This window comes from Sceloporus occidentalis, unplaced genomic scaffold (genome assembly GCF_023333645.1).
Source record: "Sceloporus occidentalis isolate IW3139 unplaced genomic scaffold, rSceOcc1.0.p SCAF_59, whole genome shotgun sequence".
Lineage (NCBI taxonomy): Eukaryota > Metazoa > Chordata > Lepidosauria > Squamata > Phrynosomatidae > Sceloporus > Sceloporus occidentalis.
In genome coordinates, this window is record NW_028317039.1 from 5,618,508 (window position 1) to 5,640,323 (window position 21,816).

Below are 21,816 nucleotides of genomic sequence, written 5' to 3' on the forward strand. Positions count from 1 at the left end.
GCAAAAAGTGCATGTAGCGTTTTGCTGTTTCAAACCATTTTTCAAAATCTGGTCATTCTGCCTATTTGGGACATCTTTGAAGCTGGCCAATGCAATTTACCACCATCAATATTTCAAATTCCATGCACGAGATTCTACCACCAGCCTTTGCCAAAGTTTGTGTTAGTAATTTTCTTTTACTTTTTTCACACAAATTATAATTCAGGTGTGGATTTATAGCTTCTGATATACGTCGCTATCAAACAACACCCCAATATTTGTTCAGCAACATCTCCTAAGTACAGCGATACCACTCATGCATGGATTTGTCTGGTTGTTTGGCGTCTAAAAGGCCGGATTTGGGAAGTGTGTTTTTTTTTCTCCATTTTGGTTATTCTGTGCCTATGCCCTATTTGGGACATCTTTGAACCTGTGCCAGGCACATCATTGTTTATTAAGTGACTGTTTTTCTGTGAGATGCCTGGCACATCACTGGCATACCTCCTCACCAGCTAACTGCTGTGTAGGAGAAGTGTTTGGCAAAACACATTTTCATGCATATGATATACTCACGACCAGTCATTACCAGCACTTACTCAGGAATGCCACAAGGGTCTGTTCAGGTCCCTGTGCGCGTGTTCGGAAAGCGCTCCCATTAACTTAAATAGCAATGCTTTCCTGCTGATGAATAGTCTACTCTCTTCTACTCGCCTTTTTAAACTCATACAAGCTCTTGGTAATCTGTTTCTCAACAGAAACTAAACTTACAAAAGTATTGTATGATTGAAATATGATTTCAATGCTGAAAACCTCAAAGGGCACATCTGCTTTCTTGAACTAGCAGATTGATTTTGTAGTTTGGAATGTTAAAAGCCAATGGGCTCTAACATGGGCAGCATAATTGCAACGCACTAAGCCCCTTATGTATTATGAAAAGCCAGCCTATAAAAATAAACAGTAAATGATTTATTAAACATTAACATTCTACTATAGTTTACTTCTTCATAGAGGTGTTGAATATCTTAAGAAAAATTGAACACAGATGTGTTAATGCAACATGTATTTTTGAGCCACAAGATGGAGCCGTACTCACATTTTGTAAAGCCAGTACATACTCATTGAGTGAAACAGAGACTTACCTATCTTATAGTACAGGGGCGTCCAACATGCGGCCCGCGAGACCTGGAGGTGCGGCCCGCTTAAGATCAGCAGCCAGGGCAACCGATCTTACGCGGGCCGCACCTCGAGTGCAGGTAAGGGGGTGGGGAGGATGTTTGAATGAGTATGCGTGATTGAGGGAATGAATCTGTGAATGAATGAGTATATGAATGAATGAGTGTGCGTGTGTGTGATAGCATGGATGTGTAAGTGCTGGAACCTAGGCATGATGGGACTGTGATTGCTGTTAGCAATCACACTCCTATCATGCCAAGTCAGCCAGTACATGCTGAAACCTAGCTAGCTGCCCCCCTTGTGTATTGATGCTGCCAGCAGTATGGGGTCTGCACGTCACTTACAGCCACCCTGTACCAGCATGTACTGGCTGACTTGGCATGATAGGAGTGTGATTGCTAACAGCAATCACAGTCCCATCATGCCTAGGTTCCAGCATTTACTGGTTGGATGTGTAAGTGCTGGAACCTAGGCATGATGGGACTGTGATTGCTGTTAGAAATCACACTCCTATCATGCCAAGTCAGCCAGTACATGCTGAAACCTAGCTAGCTGTCCCCCTTGTGTATTGATGCTGCCAGCAGTATGGGGTCTGCACATCACTTACAGCCACCCTGTACCAGCATGTACTGGCTGACTTGGCATGAGTGTGATTGCTAACAGCAAGCACAGTCCTATCATGCCAAGTCATATTGCTATTTTTTTTTGTTTTTATTATTATTTTTAAAGGTGGGGGGTCATTTTCGGTTTAGCCTAAGTGAACCGTGAATGTTTTGGTCCCGAATTTTCATTTCGGTGTATCCCTAGAATAAAACTATTTCATTTTTAATTATCCTGAATCCTGAATTTGTAGTCACAAAACTTTCTAGGCCCAGAAATCAGTGAGAAGAAAAGTAAAGGTTTTGTGTTATTTACTTTATTTTAATCTGCATATTTTATTAAAGGCGATATTTTCTCGCAGTGAAAAATGAGTGCGGCCCGCGCACGTATACAATTCTGATGAAGTGGCCCACTGCAGAAAAAACTTGGACGCCCCTGTTATAGTAAATCCTTACTCAAAGAACTCTTTAAGTTTTGCCCGCTTGATAAAATCTCCAATTAACTACAAGTAACACAAGAACATATGTTTATACCACCAAAGGCCATGTCAGATTCGTGCCTAGTCTTCCCTTAGAACTTACTCTTAGCTCTTATGGTGAGCCATAATTCTCTTCAGGGTAACGAAATTGAGAATAAGACTAACTTGATCAAGAACAGGGAACATTTAAAACCATTTAAGGACATACCAAATAATGTTATTTGGTATGTCCTCCTTTTAGCAGCATCTCAACTGTTTGCTTACTTACAATTGTAGAGGAACTCTTATCAGAATATCAAACCAACCCAACCCTTAGGGCAGTCCTGGACTAAAAAGAAAACCAACCCCAAAGCCATATGGTACAGGCCTCCAGGGAGAAGCAATTAACATGTCTCTGCAAAGAGTGATCAAGGCGTCCCTATCAAGACCACTCTTGATATTTACTTTTTTGAGCTTCATGTCAGAAATATAAATCTAAATTAGTGAAACCCTACTTTTAGGAAAAGTGTATGAACATCTGCCATTGGTTTTTTTTAAACAAGAAGGGCTTTCTTCAGATACCAATTTTGACCACACCATCTAATTTCCTACAAAACAAAATATGGTGAAAAATTTGAAAAATATTTTACTCATCTGCAAAAGCTAATGAACAAAACATGCTAAATAGATTCTGGTATTTGTCCTGAGTTGAGAAAAACCCAATGGTTTTATGTTTTTTTGCAATACATACAAGCAGTGTATTGTTATTTCAAAACCAGTTTTTCCCAAATCTGGTAATCCTTTCCCCATGTCCTATTTGGGACATCTTTGAAGCTGGCCAATTCAATCTACCCCATGAAAACCATATATGTTTGAAAACTAGACACCCCGCGGTATTTAAAATGCTGGTATTTTAACACTTTCCGAAGACAAGGGAATTGGGGTCTATTGTGACTCTTCTGGAGTTTGGAAGACGACCTGTCCTCAACAGAAGCAATGCATCTCGGGGTTTGGAAAAAAGGGAGACAGAAGATACCACTCTCCCAACAGTTTTTTTGGTGGTAAGGGGAGCAACAGTGGCTCTACTGAAGCCTCAAGGTTTCAGGGTTTGGGCTAGGCCCCTTATTTCCAGTGTAGGGTATTGTTAACGTTACTGCATGCAAAGACCTCTTAGACCATTGTTTGCTTGAGGAGGACCCATTCCAGTTTCAGCATGACTGTGCCCCTGTGCACAAAACTCAGGGGCCTTCACTAAGCCCTCACCTTAACCCAATTCTACACCTTTGGGATGAATTGGAAAGCTGATTGGAACACCAGTGCCTTACATAAATACTCCCTTGCCTGAGTTGGGTACAAATTCCCACAGACATACTCCAAAATCTTCTGGAACAGCCACAAAGGTGTGAACAGGACTGCATATTAATGCCCATCGTGGAATGGTATGCCCAATGAGCTCAAATAGGTGTAATAGTCAGGTGTCCATATATTTTTCCGTATATCAATGAGCATACTTTAATTTTAAGCATGCCGTAAATTTAGTTTTTACACTTTAGGCATATAAACTAGTTGGAATATCTAGCAATAGAGATTAGCTAATGTGTACTGTTCTCCTCTGTAAGGACTGTCTTGGAACAGATGAATTTGCCTTGTATGAGTGCCAATAACCCTAAACACTCTTGGGCTTTGTCAGTAAAGTGTGACTAGTATGTCCCAAGGCATAGTTAACAAAGGGTCTACATCTGGATGACCTTTGTTTTTTTTGTTTTTTTTTAAACTAAATAAGAAATAGCTCCATTACACAGCACTTTGCAACCATATTAGAAACAAAAGCCGAAGGCCTAAGTTTACATCAAATTATAATTTTTTTGGTCGCCGTGGTCCTAGTTCTTATTGTAGAGTTTAGTTCCAGGTGTGTTAATTAATCCTCTGTGACATCCTAGGGAGTGCTACAAGGAATTAATTATTTAGATTCTAAATAAGTCGCAGTGTTATCAATGTCAGAAAAACAAGTTTTACATTGTTTAAAGTTTAAGAACTGGGTGTGGGCTGAGCACATCCCTTGGATACAGTACAAGCAGATGCTGTCATTCTCATCAATAGGCTTTCTGATAGAATGCTTAAAATGTGTACACATGGAATAATTTCATGCAAAAACAGTCTGGAGACAGCAAAGCACTTGCATCAAGCATTAGTTATTGTTAGTTATAAAAGTTCTGTGGCAATACCTTGATTTTAGATGCATAAGTATCTAAAATAAAAGTACATTATTATGCATATTTCTTTTGTGCTGCTGTATGGGGCACTAAGCTGCCTCTTTAAGAAATAAAAAACATTACACATACAATAGTAATAACAAAATATAACTAATCATGAATTCATGTCATTTTTGTTGCATAAAGGATGAATGTAAAGTAAAAGAAAATGGATTAGACAATGCTGAACTGATAGAGATGATTTATAGAATCGACTTGGGTTGGGTGCGGTCCCCAAGCTGTGCTAGTTGTAAAATGGCTTCATGACCTCTTGGGCAGTGTCCCTTATTGTCCCGATTATTGGCCACCCCCAGATAGCTCCGTGGTATTTTAAAGAAATGGTAAACAAGAAAAAAATACATTAGTAGAGGGGAAAACAGTATTTTATTACACTCACTCTTACTCACACTCCATTCAGTGTTTTCCTACCTTCTTCACTGACACTGTCTTTCCATCTTCTTTGTTGTGCATTCATCTGCTTCTCCCCGTGTCTTCTCCTCTGTGAACCAGGCCCCATGCACACTTCAGCAAAAGGGTAGAGCCTCTGAGCGCACCCTCACCTCTCATTGGAGGAACGGATAAGGAGCTCTGGCCGTGACGCTGCTCTTTTGCAGAAGTACTCTGATTCGTGGAGAAAGAGAAGCGGAGACAGCTTCTCCCCCATTCCTTCAAACTGGTGAGAGGGTGTGCCAACTAAGAGGAAAGACAGGAGAACATGAAGATGCAAGAGAAGCAGCAGGCCTGAGGGAAAGGAGACCGGGACATTGTGAGTGGTTGGCCTTAGCTTCCTTAGATAGAGAGGCCTCCACCCAGTCTATCTGAAATAAATAGAGCCTGAACCAGGGGTCAACTGCAGGAACCCTGACCATCGCTGCCGCATTCCTTGTAGTGTGAGTCAGCTACAGATGGATAGCTACTTTGGGTCTCAAAGTAATTGTGCTCCCCTTTGAGAAAAGTCTCACATATGAACCCTTACCACCAGTAACAACAGTTACACTGTGCAAGTAACTGTTTATTGGATGGAAAGCTTTTTAAGGACAAAGACAACACAGATTGGTTCATTCTTCATTATCTTTGGCCGATAGGGCGTTGCGTGTGACAGGGGAGTGTCTGTTGTCAATGTGGCCACTACATTTGAACTTAGGGAAGGTGAGACATGGAATTTATTGAATGGTGAGATTTGTATGCACAGTAGAGGTCACAGAAGTGTGGTTATATGAGTGAGGGGTGCACCTGCAAATGAGCTGCAATACAATATAATGCTGATAACAAAAAATAACAGAAACAACATGCAGCAATTATACAATAACAGGAACATCATGACAGCAACAGTGCATTAACAGGACTGGGTTCTGAAAACAGTTGTTTGTTCAAAGTCCACCAAAGTTGCTGCTGTCGCTCATCCAGTGTTGTCAATAGTTTTTCTTGCCACTGGGGTGAAAATGCATGTTCACTTTGCCATAAATTTATTCCAAAACGAGCAGTTTATGGTTTTAGAGAGAAATTACCGTATTTGCGTTGCTCAGTCATAGATCCCCCGGCTGAAGTGTCGGGTAGCAGTGCAGGTTGCGCGCAGACATCCACCGGCTGCCCCCCACTTGACACCCGGGATTCAGAGATGCAACAGTAAGTCGGGGGGGGGGCATATAGGGGGTATAAAGCATATCAGGGGGGCAGATTGGCAAATGGGGGGAATAAGGGATATCTGGGGGGGCAGAGTGGCAAATTGGCAAATCAGGGAGGCAGAGTGGCATATCTGGGGTGCAGAGTGGCATATAGGGGGGTATAAGGCATATCTGGGGGTCAAAGGAGCAAGCCATGGGGCAGATGTGCATAACTGGGGGACAGGTTGGCAAATAAAAGGAAATAAAGACAAAAAATTGCACTTTTCTCGATCTTAGTTTTTATTAAATATGAAAAAATAGTTTACATGTGAATTAATATTAACTAATAAAACTTTTTTTCATATAGGGTAGTCTTGTATTCAGGGTTTTTTTTTTTCTTTCTAAATGAATATTCAAATTTGGGTGGATCGTCTTATAATCAATCGCATGACACAATATGTAAGCACTCTCCAAGCGTGGATGGTTAACCCCCAAGTTCAGCTTTGCTTGCTGTGATCTTACAAATTGGCTGATTTTGTGTATAAATGTTAAACAATAACCATCTAGCATTTTTAACAGAAATAGCCACAATAATGTACTGGCCTGCTTGGTCAATGTCCAAATAACGTATACTATACTGGAGCAATTTGCGGAGTCACGACTCTTGCTTTTGTTTAGTATGGAACAGACAGGCATGTAGATACCTGTGAGTCCTTGAGAGTAGCTGCATCAGTAGATCTCCATTGGGTTTCTTGAGGTAACAGAATATCCTGCTGTTTACGTAACTACGTCAGGACTTTATATCTCTTCGGCACAGGGTTCAGTTTAGCTACGTTCCACGATAAAATCCTGGGGTTAGCAGATATGTCCCAAGGCTTGTCCAAACCTAGAACGTCCTTGGGAAGGGGTTGGTGGTTATTGAGGCACAGCAGGAGCGAAGGTGATTTACTCGAGGATGTAAAAGTCAGAACAAGCGAAAAATGTGGCAGTATATAGTCCCCTTTGTAGACCAGGGGTCTGCTCAGAGACGGGATAATTGGGTAGGGCATGTAGGACCGCATAGCCTACACGTTGTTGGCCTGAAAATGCTGGTCTACTTCCGAGCAAAGTTACTCAATTGAACCACAGTGGGGCAATAAACCAGTATTAGAGAATGTCTGATTTCGCTCAAATAACAAAAGACTTAATTAAAGGCACTCTACACTTTTTTTTTTTTTTTTTAAGTGTAACAGGCGTTCACTGATCTCCCACATAAAGGCCGGGAATCACCCTGTCCTAGCAAAAAACACAGGACTTACTATAATGTCCATAACAGTTATCTACATTACTGTGAGCTTTATGGCTCCAACTGGCAGGAATCCACTTCTATGATGTGGGTAGGAGGTATCGCTGACGTTGTGGGACAAACGCAATTGTTAATGGAAAAAGGGGTCGGGGAGCGCCGCAACATCGCTCCCGCGACCTGAAGCTTACCCATAGTGACCCCGAGACACAGAGAAGCGACACTTCACCAAGAGTCTCCAGGCAAAACCCAGTAAGTTCCCAATTATGGCCATTTAGAATATGTTCTAATGTATACATCCTAAGATTGCAAAGGGGTATTTATATATATATATTGGGGTAACAGTAGTACTTGTCAGGTCTTTTACAGTATTATAAAGGGAGTACAGTAAATAGTCGTATAAGAAGAGTATTCAATTATGACGGGAATCAATAGGTACATTATGAAGGTATTCTCTGCCCTGCAGAGTTTACAATCCTCAACTCTGAAGCAAAAATATGATTTCCCACGCATTATATAAAATATTAATCCTTATCCTTTTTACGCATACAAGAAAAAGTAACCCGTGTGAAACGCAACAATCATAAAACGGGGTAAATGCTGGTGACGTCATGAGATCGCAGACTGATGCGCGCAACCCCTGCCGCAAAGCGCCGTAGCAGCTAGCGCGCGCCCGCACTAACGCCAGGGGTACGCGCAAATCCTACCCCCAGTGTTTAGGCAAGGGTACGCGCCCGGACGTTCCGTCGTTCGCAAGAGCGACGCTATTCGTTCCACCCACGGAGGGGAGGGGCCCCGAGCTCGGGAAGCCACGCCCAGATATCGGCAGGAAGGGAGGGGCCGGCGGCGGGTGGCAGGCAGGCGTGTCATCGCGTTACACTGCGGAGCATGGGAGCCGTGTAGGGAGCCCCCACCCCTCCCCCTTACAATAACAAATCACACCGGCCCATCGACATTTTTGCTGGGTCGCGATACCCCTGATCCTCTCCGCTCTCCCCGTGAGACCCGCCCGGCGGCGGATCTTAGCAGCCAAGGCGGTGGTTGTCGGAGCAGAGAGGCGGCATGTCGCGTTCCGTGCTGCAGCCCAGCCAGCAGAAGCTGGCCGAGAAACTCACCATCCTCAATGATAGGGGGATCGGGATGCTCACCCGCCTCTACAACATCAAAAAGGTAAACGGTGGCAGGGGAGGTGGACTACGCCAGCCTGTTCTGGGGTCGTCGCACTGCTGCTAAATGGGTAGTCATCGTTGCAGGCCCCGGTAGCCTCAAAGGGCTCATTAGGCTCCCAGCCTGCCAGAATTTATAGGGCAGAGAGGAGGGTGAGAGTGCCTGGGGCAACCAGGGGGTAATGGCATAGGCCTGGCAGCCAAGTGGTTAATCGGAAGGGGGTTATGAAGGGTGGCAGAGATTCCCTGGGCGGTGCAGGATGAGAGATCCCAGCTGCAGGGAGTGGGAGGAGGAAATCCTTCATAATGGATCGCAGGGAGGCAATCACTGCCGCTCTCAAAACCCTCTGTACACACACACGTGTATATAATATGTAATATATAATATGTACGTACATACATGTTAATATGAGAAATCCGGCGTGTAAATGATGCTTTTGAGTCCTTCATAATTGAGCTTAGTGAAGGTATCGCTGTTGCGGACTTCAGTATAACATTTCATGTAGACAGTAGAGTTGTAGGCTAGTCTATGCTTGTTTGTGTGAATGGTTACCTTCCTAGGGGGCTGCTGTCTGATGAAGACATCTACCGATTGCTTGTCTCTGCCATCACACTTATGTGTGGGGTATTCTGATTTTCTTTTTAAATAAGATATTTAATGAGGACCTTGTATTTCCTGTGTGTAGCAGGATGCTGGGACACTGCATGAGATGTGCACAAGTGGGGTCATAAAGCTAGGGGGTGGAATTTCTTGTTAGGGGTCTTACAGAACATGAATGAGTAGCCAGTCATGTACCATACATGGTGACAAAACCAAATCCACAATGAATAGAAACAGTACATTAATATCATGCGTTGGATGTGCACATACATTCTATGCTTGTTTTTAATATCATGCGTTGGATGTGCACATACATTCTATGCTTGTTTTTAATATCATGTGTTGGATGTGCACATACATTCTATGATGCTTTTAATCTCATGTGTTGGATGTGCACATACATTCTATGATTGTTTTTTTTATTAATATCATGCGTTGGATGTGCGCATACATTCTATGCTTGTTTTGAAAATGTTAACTTTATGTTCCATACTATATAAAACATTCTTATGATTAAGTCTGTCATTTGTTACTATTATCTTTTATTCATATAGCGCCAGCAACTTACACTGCGCTTCTTACCGTACGTACATTCGAAGACCAAGACAACCCAATACATTAGGTAAAGAGCATCGCAAGGGTACAGATTGTTGCAGTTTCTGGCCGTATGTTGGCAGAGGTTGATAATGCACAATTTTTGGTGGAATGATTCAGAACAATGTCTGACTCATTCATCATATTATATTTGTTAACCTTTGCCTTAAGTTTGTTTTCTGTGCTGAGATTAGAAAGCATGCAGTTCACGGTCCTGTAAAGTATCTTTAATAATTGTAGTAAGGTTATTGTAGCATCCAAAGTAATGGCACACCTGACCATTACACTCGTTACATACATCATTAATATGTAGTTGGTCCTCCCTTTGCAGTTGTAACAGTTTCCACTCTTCTGGAAAGACTTTCCACAAGATTGTGGGGTGTTTCTGTAGGAATTTGTGCCCAGTAGAGCAAATGTGAGGTTATGCACTGATGTTGCCCGAGAAGTTCTTCCTCACCAAACGCATCCAACCATGTCTTTATGGACCTTGCTTTGTGCGCTGGGGGACAGTCATGTTGGAATAGAAAAGGTCCCTCCCCAAACTGTTCCCATAGCATAGCATTGTCCAAAATATCTTTATAGGCTAAAGGGGACATACCCTCTATTCCAGCATGGCTATAACCCAGTGCATAAAGCATGGTCCATAAAGACACGGTTGGATAAGTTTTGTGTGAAAAAACTTGTCTGGCCCGCACAGAGCCCTGACCTCTATCCCATCAAACACCTTTGTGATGAACTGGAACGGAGATAGCAAACTAGGCATCATCCAAGATCGGTGCCTGACCTCACAAATGCTTTACTTGATGAATGGAGAAGAACTCCAAACTCTTGTGGAAAGCCTTCCCAGAAGAGTACAAACTGTTATAGCTGCAAAGGGCGAACTAAGTATATATATTAATGTCTATGTAATTAGAATGCAATGTCATAAAAGTCCCTGATAGTGTAATGGTGAGGTGTCCCAATACTTTCATCCATATAGTGGACAGTATCTCACAAAAGTGAGTACACCCCTTGCATTTTTTGTAAATATCTTATTATATCTCAACACTGAAGAGATGACACTCTGCTACAATGTAAAGTAGTGAGTGTACAACCTGTAAATTTGCTGTCCCCTCAAAATAACGCAACATACAGCCATTAATGTATAAACCTTGGCAACAAAAGTTGCACCCTAATTGGAAATGTCCAAATTGGGCCCAGCACTGCCTTAACCCTCTTGGGCATGGAGTTCACCAGAGCTTCACAGGTTTCCACTGGAATCCTCTTCTACTCCTCCACTACGACATCACCGAGCTGGAGGATGTTGGAGACCTTGTGCTCCCCCACCTTCCGTTTGAGGATGCTCAGTAGGGTTTAGGTCTGGAGACATGCTTGGCCAGTCCATCACCTTTACCCTCAGCTTCTTTAGCAAGGCAGTGGTCATCTTGGAAGTGTGTCTGGAGTCGTTATCATGTTGCAATACTGCCCTGCGGCCCAGTCTCCGAAGGGAGGGGGATCATGCTCTGCTTCGGTATGTCACAGTACATGTTGGCATTCATGGTTCCCTCAATAAACTGTAGCTCCCCAGTCCTGGCTGCACTCATGCAGGCCCAGACCATGACACTCCCACCACCATGCTTGACTTTAGGCAAGTCACACTTGTCTTTGTACTCCTCACCAGGTTGCCGCCACACACGCTTGACACCATCTGAACCAAATAAGTTTATCTTGGTCTCATGGGTGCATCAACTTTAGAAGAGGCCTCCTTCTGGGGCGACAGCCATGCAGACCAATTTGATGCAGTGTGTGGCGTATGACAGGCTGACCCCTGCCCCTTCAACCTCTTCAGCAATGCTGGCAGCACTCATGCGTCTATTTCCCAAAGACAACCTCTGGATATGACACTGAGCATGTGCACTCAACTTGGTCGACCATGGTGAGGCCTGAGTGGAACCTGTCCTGTGGAACTGCTGTATGGTCTCGCCCACCGTGCTGCAGCTCAGTTTCAGTGTCTTGGCAATCTTCTTATAGCCTAGGCCATCTTTATGTAGAGCAACAATTCTTTTTTTCAGATCATCATCAGAGTTCTTTGCCATGAGGTGCCATGTTGAACTCCCAGTAACCAGTGTGAAAGCGATAACACCAAATTTAACACACCTGCTCCCCATTCACACCTGAGACCCTGTAACACTAACGAGTAACATGACACGGGGAGGAGAAATGGCTAATTGGGCCCGATTTGGACTTTTCTTCTTAGGGGTGTACTCACTTTTGTTGCCAAGGTTTAGACATTAATGGCTGTGTGTTATTTTGAGGGGACAATAAATTGACACTGTTATACAGGCTGTACACTCACTACTTTACATTGTAGCAGAGTGTCATTTCTTCAGTGTTGTCACATGAAAAGATATAATAAAATATTTACAAAAATGTGAGGGTTGTACTCACGTCCTGTACTTGGTATATATGTTGTGTCAGTTCAAGTGTTATGCTTTGGATAGCGATCCAACTGGCTTTGTTGTCAGTTAAATCCATCTGTTTATTGGTAAAAATATACATTTATTCTAGTAGTGCCTATAGCCGTCATCCATTATGCACATTCTATACGCTATCCGGTCTATATGCCAAAGGGAGAGGTAGATTAAAGAAAATAGAATGATCATGGAATCCCGTGAAGAACACACTGGCCCTGAAGTATTCGAACACACACATAGTAATGTCATTGTCTTATTTTAGTCCAGGCGTCCGTAGTATACAATATTGGTAAAACTATTTAGGTTGTCGATGGGATCGAGATACAAACAGAAGAAGCTTCAATGGATGTTTGATAATCTTGGATTGTATTGCTGCTCTTCATCCGATGTATTCTCTACTATATATTAAATATATGGTGTTATTGAAAAGCTTAATGTCGAGCCCTATGGGAATAGGATCCCTGTTTTAAATCACTGCCATACACTGCTACATTGGGCCATATTTATAAAATGTGATCTTGATGTTTGAATTACCATGTTGATAAGACCACTTTACAAAGATTATTAGGATCACTTTTTATACATGACCCCCAGTATTGCGCTGTGATTTCAATGCTTCCTTTTTTGTATGGGTTAACTTTACGTTGGTTTATTTCTGGTACTTGCTGCTGGTATAATAGGTGTTACCCACATCAATGGTTGATATAAATAGTGTTTCTTTGTTGACTTTTTGTTCTTCATGACAAAATAACCAGCTGAATTTCAGTGGTTTGTCTTTCAAGTATGAACACAAAATAGATATAAACACATGCAAATAAACATTTAAGACATTTTGGTAAATCAAACTTTTAATTTTTTTATTTCTATTAAAAGTTCTTATTCATACGCACAGTAAAAGTGTAAGAATTCTGTAAATGACAATATGATAGAATGGCTCCAAGTCAAACATTACCTTTTTCAATCGACAATACAATGGAGCTTCTTAATAACATATAGTAATACATTGTAACATCAGTGTACTAAAGTAAAAGTAATCGAACAGTCATATTAAGTAGATTAGGCATGTGAGACGGTGAGTGGCGTCTGATGACTCCTTTACATAGCAAAGGGCGCACCTGAAGATCTCTCTCATAAGGACTATAATCACTATGAGCTGACTTGTCTGTCATGCTTCTTAGTTTCTCGTTACCCCCTCCCTCCCCTCACCCCCCCAACATTTTTTTTAATTGATCTAAACTTAATTTGCTGAATTATGAATACATCTAAAGTTGAATAAGGTTATGTATTAATTATCGGGTTCTTTTGGGAGAATCTTGATCTTGCATACAACTTAAATGATGCCCCATTTATACTACTCTTCAAAGTTCCGGGGGGCACTTAGAAATTTCCTTGGTTTCCATGAAAACAGCTAAATGTAACATAATTGCAAAATGGTTTTCAAGTGATCCAATTAGCCTTTTAAACTTAAACTTGCCGTTGGAACATAGGAGTGATGGTTGCTGATAAAGGGCCTCTTTACGCCCATGAAGATATTCTATTAAAAATCATCCGTTTCTGGCTACAATAGTCATTTACAACATTAACAATCTTTACACTGCATTTATGATCAATTTCGTGTAATTTTAACGGGCAACATTTTTTTTTTTTTTTTTTTTTAAAAAGGACATTTCTAAGCGACCCAAACTTTTGAAAAGTACAGTTTGGGTATCTAAAAATCTCTTTCCTGAAATGGTATTTTTTTTTCCCTCAGATAAAGGATACTGATAACTGATGGGTGGGGGTGGGGAGGTGTCCTGTTGTCAGTAGATCCTCCCTGCTTTCAGCTCCGTTGTTCAGGCTTCTCCCCACAGTGCCAGAGCGCTTCCGATCCCTTTTTCCGTACCGGATGTACTCTGGTGACAATGGAGCAGACACAGGTGAGAAGGCAGATCCGTTGTCCAAAATAATCCCTTATCTGAAATACTTCTGGTCTGAAGTATTTCGAATAAGGAATATTCAACCTGTAGTATATGCACTAAAAAAAGCCCTTACAAAAAATGACTGCAGTTTTTCTGAAGTAATACTGCAGTTTTTTGGACATGAAAAAACTGCAATACTGCAGTTTTACTGCATTTGTACTTCACTGTACTGCAGTTGTACTGCACATTTACTGCACTTTTTTTTTATTTTGCAAACCTACAGTTGTACTTCAATGTACTGCAGCTTTATTGCATTTGTACTTCCGTACAAAAATAACTGCAGTAAAATGGCAGTACAGTGAACTACAAATGCAGTAAATGTGCAGTAATACTGCAGTAAAAGTGCAGTGTTGCAGTTTTTTCATATCCAAAAAACTGCAGTATTACTTCAGAAAAACTGCAGTATTTTTTTTGTAAGGGAGTCACCCTTGTGTTTTATGGTTTTCCCGGTCTGGAAATGGAACTCCATGATTTTGGTTATTATTACACTCCATCTTTCCTCATTTTTAGTGTTTTATATTATCTGTCCCTTGGCTATGTCTTCCTACTAAGCTTGGTTTTCATGTCTTATCATAGAGCTGTTGCATTACATTGCTATCAGCCATCAAACACGCGATGATGATGCACATCTAATCAAAGCTCGTGGCCAGCTTAGAGGTTTTGTGGTTTGACTAATTGCCAATATTAAAAGCCGAAATGAGGAAGTGTTGATATTTTAAGAGAAGTCCCATGGGAAAAATGTTTTTCTCCTTAAGCCTAAAATAGTGCTTTTCATGTTGGTTTAGGGTAGCATTGACAAAATCCTGGCTTTTTTAAATTTTGCTTCAGTAACCTTAGAGTTTATCTGCAGACCTGGAGGCTGCTGCTGTTTTCAATGCCGAGTGCATTCTTTATGGCAATGCTAATAAAGTCCTGCATGTACAATGAAATCCTTTCCTCCATAGGCTCCCATTAGTCAGTGTCAGGCTAGGTGTTTAATACCGAGCAGTTGTATTGTTTATAACAAGGAGGTATGATAAGGAGCCAGAGTGTTCATCTCGTACAACACCAAGTTAGTACAGCTAGGACGCATACAAGTGACTAATACGCATATGTTTGAAAAAAAAAAACTTTTCAAACGTTGATCTATCGTCCAAAATGAGTGAATGACAGGGGCCAATGCAGGTAATTAGAAAAACATTATCAAATGTGTATATAAGCCATTGCACTTATCTGCATGGTTCCAGTCTCTGCGTGCACAGGTGCCTTCACCAGAACTGCTCTGCACAATCCCAAAGTGCTGTGTGTGCCTAGCGGGCTGTGGGGAATTTAATATTGTACGTGACTTTGTCTATTTTACAAAAAAAAAAAAAATGTACTTTCTACTACTAAAAAAATTATCTGTGGGAGTTCCCTTTTAGGGTATACAATTCTACAGACTGTGCTTGTCATAGTCTGACGTAAAGTTCAGTATATTTGTAACTGGGTCTAAATATTCAAGTCCATTTTGGTCCTATCTTTAAGTAGCAGTTGGCAGCTCTCCTGCTGTCCATCATTACCAATTCATCTTGCTCTGTCTATTCTGCACAACCTTCCTCTGGCTCCCGCACTACTGTCTTCAGTACATCAGGATGGCCCAGTGCTACAGTGTGTCGCTTGTTCGATTCCAGGCCACCAAAAGGGGTGATTGGCCTTCCTCTTCTCTTTAATATAGTTATGACCGAAGATAGAGAACTTGCTAGGAAGCATTACTGATAGATGACATTCTCGTTATTGCCCATGTGATGACTTTGGCATGTGATTCCTTAATGACACAACAGGGTCAGTGGAAACTTATACATTGAATTGATGTAGAAAATGCTTTTTATCTGTAATACTTTGACTACAGGTTGTAAGACAAACGTGGAACACCCTCTGTTCGTCTCTGGCTCCTTGCCCAATAACATAAGATTTAATTATATTACAAGGTAATTACTTCAGTCAATTAAGGATTTCCCATGGCTAATAGCATGCTACTATGAATTAAAAAATAAAATAAAAATAGGACACATATTGTACTCCATAGTAGGTGTTGTTATAGAGGGACACTCCAGCCATCATATGTATCTTAACGCATATGATAGCTTAGTGGTCCTTTTATATTTTTGTGATGTCCCCTTGCAAAAGCATTCATTTGCCTGCCCCAAGCTTTTTATATTTTAATGCAATGTAATATACTTACCACCAGTCAGCTCCAGCGCTGGCTTGGCAAATGTAATGAGCCCCCCATGCACAGAAAACAATCCTGTTGTTTTCAGTGGGAGTGCTTTACTGCCACTGATTGGACGACGGAGGAGGCAGGGATCTGCAGCTTCTGCTGCAAGTATATTTTATTTTATTTTTTCCTGTTTTTTTTTTTTATTATTATAGAATGCATGTTAAACTACCCACAAAGTTCCTCTTTTGTGAAATTGTCAAAAAGTTTAAATGTTTTACATTTTTTACATTGATTGTTGATAGTTAAGAAAAATGAATACTCCCCTTTGAGGCGTGAGCTAAATGCCTGACCCTGAAATTGTACTTCAATTAAAGTTGCGTAGTAAGCAGGCCAGCTACCTTTTTATATGGGTTTTGTGTTGTTTCAACACGAGAGAGCCGCAAACAATGAAACGGCTGCATTGCAGTTAGTCTGAATTCACAGCTCCCTGCTGCAATAAAAGTAATTCAGCAATATCATAACTGAATTCAAATTGCATGGGATTTAACTAAAAGAAAAAAAACAAACATAATATACATCGTAATTTTATTGAACACGCCGGTTAAATGTGATGACATCAGTAGAATGTAAAGAATTATAAAAGTGTCACAGGTTTAGATAAGTGGCAATACAACAATCATCCATGCTGGCCATTTGCTTTTAATGATGTGATTTATATTAACAGTTTTGCCATTTTTTTCTTCAAATGTTGTGCAGAATTAGTTTCTCATGGTTTACACTAGAAGGGAGGTTATACCTTATTTTATATACAGAATAGCTTTCGTGTCTAGTTCTTGTAGGAGATTCAGGCGGTCCATGAATTTGGAATAAGAAGAGCTCTCTCTTTCATTATCCAAAACGCATATTACCGTATTTGCTCAATTATAAGATGACCCTCCATAGTTTGAATATTGATTTAGAAAAAAGTAAATATTCACATGTAAGTTCCCCCCCCCTCTATTTAATAATAAACTGAGAAACCCCCTATATCCCACTCTGTCTCCCTGATATGCCTTTTAACCCCCTGTATGCCACTCTGCCCCCCTCGTATGCCTTATCCCACCCTCTCCCCTGACTTACTGATGCATCCCTTTACTTGTCCCCCATGCTCCAGACTCCCTGCTGTCAAGTAGGGGCAGACGGTGGACGTCTGCGTGATGCCCCGGCGAAAGTGTAGCTGCGGAGGTTGAGGATCCAGGTCCCCAGCAGCACTGCAGGGTATCTGGATCATAGTCTTGTAGTCAGACCTCTATTTGAGGTCTTATTATATGACCACCTCGAATCTAAGACGAGGGATATTTTTCAGAGTATTTGCTCTGAAAACATCCTAGTCTTGTAATCGAGCAAATACCGTATGTAGGCACTGCAGTTGTTTCCAAGAGGCCGGACGCCTTGGGTGTTAGCTGGGGAGGATCCGAGGTTTTGCAGCACTGTTTATGGCCCCCTCAATCTGCCCTGTCAAGGACACTGGTGCAGAGTTTTACATGAAAAAACATGTTGTTCCCCAAAACATGCAATTCATACCACACCTCCATTTTGTCCTTAATCACATTCCTTATATTTTTGTGAGGTTCTTGACACCAAATATGATGCCTGCAACTGCTGGCAAAGTAGCCCTTCCAATATCTCAAAAAAGAAACACATTTCCATGGGTATGTTTGGGATTTATCAAAAGAATACAACCTGGGCATTATAAATACGTTATACGGGCAAAACTTTTCAGACACCCCTGTTAATTATTGAATTCAGGTGTTTCAATCAGGCCTATTGCCACAGGTGTATAAAATCAAGCACCTAGCCGCGAAGTCTGCATTTACAAACGTTTGTGAAAAAATGGGTCGTTTTGAAGGGCCCAGTGAATTTACACGCGGTACTGTGATAGGATGCCACCTTTTGCAATATGTCAGTTTGTGAAATTTCGTCCCTGCTCGATATTCCCCCGTTGAACTTGTAAGTAGTATTATTGGAAACTAGAAGTGTTTAGGAACAGCAGCAACTTGGCTATGAAGCAGAAGACCACGTAAACTCACAAAGCGGGGTCACCAAGTGTTGAAGCGCATAGTGTGTAAAAGTCGCCAACACTGGGACCTTCATGGTATGGGTTTCTATGGCCGAACAGCTGCCTTACATCGTCAAGTACAATGCCAAGCATCAGATTGAGTAGTGTAAAGGACTTTGGAGCAGTGGAAACGTGTTCTGTGCAGTGACTAATCACTCTTCTATGTTTGGCAGTCTGAAGGGCGAGTCTGGGTTTGGTGGATGCCAGGAGAACATTACCTGCCTGACTGCATTATTATTTGTTTTATATAGCGCCATCAAATTCCATAGCGCTGTACAATGGGTGAACAGGACAAGTAGTATGTAACATAACATAATTTGAGAGACAACGTTGTGCCATCTGTAATGTTTGGGGGAGAAGGGATAATGGTATGGGGCTGCTTTTCACTTCCAGAGAAATCTTAATGCTTCAGCATACCAAGACATTTTGGACAATGCTACGCTTCCAACTTCATGAGAACAGTTTGCGGAAGGCCCTTTTATATTCCAGGACGATTGTGCCCCAGTACACAAAGCAAGGTCCATAAAGAAATTGTTGAATGAGTCTGGTGTGGAAGAACTTCAGTGACGTACACAGCTCTGCTAAGGGGGACCAACTTCATATTAATGTCTGTATTTAGAATGTAATGTCAGAAAAGTCCCTGCTGCTTTAATGGTCAATTGTCTCAATACTTATGTCCATATAGCGTATATATTGATGTTGAACCCTTTTACTTATATACACATACATACACTTTCGCCATATTTTATTGTGACAGGACGCCCTGTACTGCGACTGGGTACACCAGCCAAATTGTGCTTTCTTCTGCCGAGACATCAAGTTGTCATAGCAGCCCACCACATTCATCAGGCAGAGCGAATGTTGAGGTGGAAAACATGAACTGTTTATCAGGAGTATAATCTCATCACTACCAGATAGCCCTCAGCCTCTGTACAGTTCTATAGCCAGCAATGCCCACCCGACAGTCACTGTTTCGGGGTGATCCCGCGGGAACAGTGTCAATCCCGGGGTACCAACAGAGAGCTCGGGGTCAAGGATGTTCTGTTCCATAAAGCGTCTTGATCCGTTGGCGGGACCCTGAGCAACAGCATCTGGAAGGTCCCCGGGGAATAGCCCGTATGGTAGCCAGGCCAGAGTTCCAGAGCCGCATCTGGGTAAACCTCTGTTCTAAGCATGGGAAAACCAGGTTTCCCAAAAAAGGCGTATGGAGCGTTTCCGGTTACCCCCATAGCCAGCTAGTCTATGGGAGTGTGGTTAGGGCAGACCAGACATGGTTTTCCAGTCACCATGTGCCCCCAATGAGCATAGGGTGACTTCGACACAAGAGGGGATTGGGAAGGCAGGTAAGGAGTCGCGCCATGAATCCTTCATTTCCCCCCCTCCGAAACTCAAATCTACCCCCATGTGTCCTTAGCCTGAGAGGGTTACCGTGTCATTCATAACATGTGGTTGACCCCTGGATGACCCATCTCGGAGCACATGTCCAACTACATTTTACAACACCTTAAGTCCAGCTCTGTTGATGTTACCTGTCAATTAAATATCCTGCCTAGGTGTTTAAGGACTGATGACCAAATATACTGTATGTCCCTCAATTAAAGACTACAAAATATACTGTATACATACTGAGCTTCACCCTTTGCTTACCAGAGGACTGGACACACCAATTCATGCCTTGGCATGACACAGTGTCCCAAATTTTGAAACATTTGCTTTTTTAAGGTGAGATGTACTTCCGTTTCAATTGATTCCTAGAACATTCCTGATGTTACGACTCCTTATCCACACTCCTCGTGTACATCTGTGTGCCTAGCACTGTACCTAGAAGAGCTTCAGAGATGGTAGATGGGGGGGAATTTAGGAATAGATGTGTCATATTATATTTTATTCATTTATTTTTTCAGTGCTTCATAAGTCTCTAGTGTATTTTGAGAGACCACAAGAGGCTTTTGAGATCTGGAAAAGCTTGTTCATAGTATATAATCTTTCTGTCTGATATTATGCAGCACTGTAACTCGCACATATGTGTGTTGGTGTGATAACCTTCTCCTTACTGGAATGTGTTGAATCCTGTCCTAAGCCCTTTGAAGTGTGTGCATGTTTATTTTATTATTTTTTGGTAGTTACCGTACCGCGTGTGCTTTTGTGCCTCTACACCCTATATAATATGTACTTTTAGTGTAATTGATGAAAAACTAACATATGCTCGAGCTAGTACGTTATAGCTCCAGTTTCTTACTTAGTATGTACAGACTCCATATGATCCTTATAAAAACAAAAAAAAAACAACTTTTCACGGAAGACCCCAATTCAGTATTCACGTTGGTTGAGGGAGTCCCCCTTCTCTATCCGCATACCACTTCTAGATGTCTGGTTCCCATCTGCCCATCTTGGTTGACACTTGTCATATGTTCTTTAACATAGCAACTTGTTTACAGTGGGAGTTATGGCAAGCCTGCAAAAAGGGGCCTTTGGACTTGCGCTTCCCAGCTGTGACCTTGCAGCAAGCGCCGGGCTGGATCCTGCCTGCTGTAGGAACACAAACTGCACACACAGAAGCACAATCCCAAAACGGTGAATCATAATATTCGACGTGAAGGACGTTTTGCATCCTTTTACACAGCATGGATGCCTTTTCAGGACTTTTGTGGCGTCATTTCCCTACTTAACACTTAAAGGAGAACTTCTGCCATTTTTTACACCATTAAAAATGATTTAAACAATGTTGTGCTATTTTCTTTTCTTTTTTTAAGCAGTTGTACATTTTAAATAGCACTATGCTTTCGATATTTGCAAATTAGTTGTTTGGTATCTTGTGGTAAACAAAAGAATGACTCAGTCTTACTAACCCATACACTAATACACTGTAAGCAGCAGCACTCTGAGGCTTTCCTGAAAAGTTGTGGTATCGGCTTTCTTACTTCGCTATTGACAAAGAACCAACACTTGTATGATGCATAATCTAATGAAGTAAGAGACTTTGAAGAATTCTCCCTAGTTTTACTGGGCATTACTACACACTTATTGCACCAGATGCTTACGGGGGGTGCCATGGCAGCTTCCAGGTCTGCAGATTCTATAATATCTAGAATTTTCTATTCTAAATCTAACCGTCCTTCCCCAAGTCTCATTGTGCTGTACAGTTGGGTCTTTGCTGAAATCCTGAAATCTGCTGCTAGGAGAGGAAGCATGGATGCCCAAAGCCTGCGCTCATTCTCTGTAGCCGTTGGAGGTGCCCAGTAAATAAGACGTTGGTCTCTGGCGTGAATATGCTCGTTTATCTGAGAGAAGCATCGGTGAAGCAAACCTTTGAATTGTTAATTTCCACATAAGCATTAGGACCATAATTATGTAGTGATGTTTGTGGATTTCGCTTTTAGATGTACATTCCTGGTTGGCTTTGTTTGTCATTTGCATGATCTA

General features: G+C 41.7%; 1 protein-coding gene across 5 annotated transcripts in view; it reads left to right on the forward strand.

Moving 5' to 3' along the window:
* The first annotated feature begins 1,757 nt into the window (after positions 1 to 1,757).
* LOC149287587 (nck-associated protein 1) overlaps positions 1,758 to 21,816 on the forward strand; it is a 53,971-nt gene continuing 33,912 nt past the window's right edge. For 4 of the 5 annotated variants that reach the window (XM_089492671.1, XM_089492672.1, XM_089492673.1 and 1 more), the window contains exon 1: positions 8,410 to 8,517. In XM_089492671.1, the coding sequence (XP_089348797.1) occupies positions 8,410 to 8,517 (108 nt within the window). Of the gene's footprint in view, positions 1,779 to 8,409; positions 8,518 to 21,816 lie in introns of those variants that run through there. The other variant, XM_089492675.1, reaches the window with a different exon arrangement.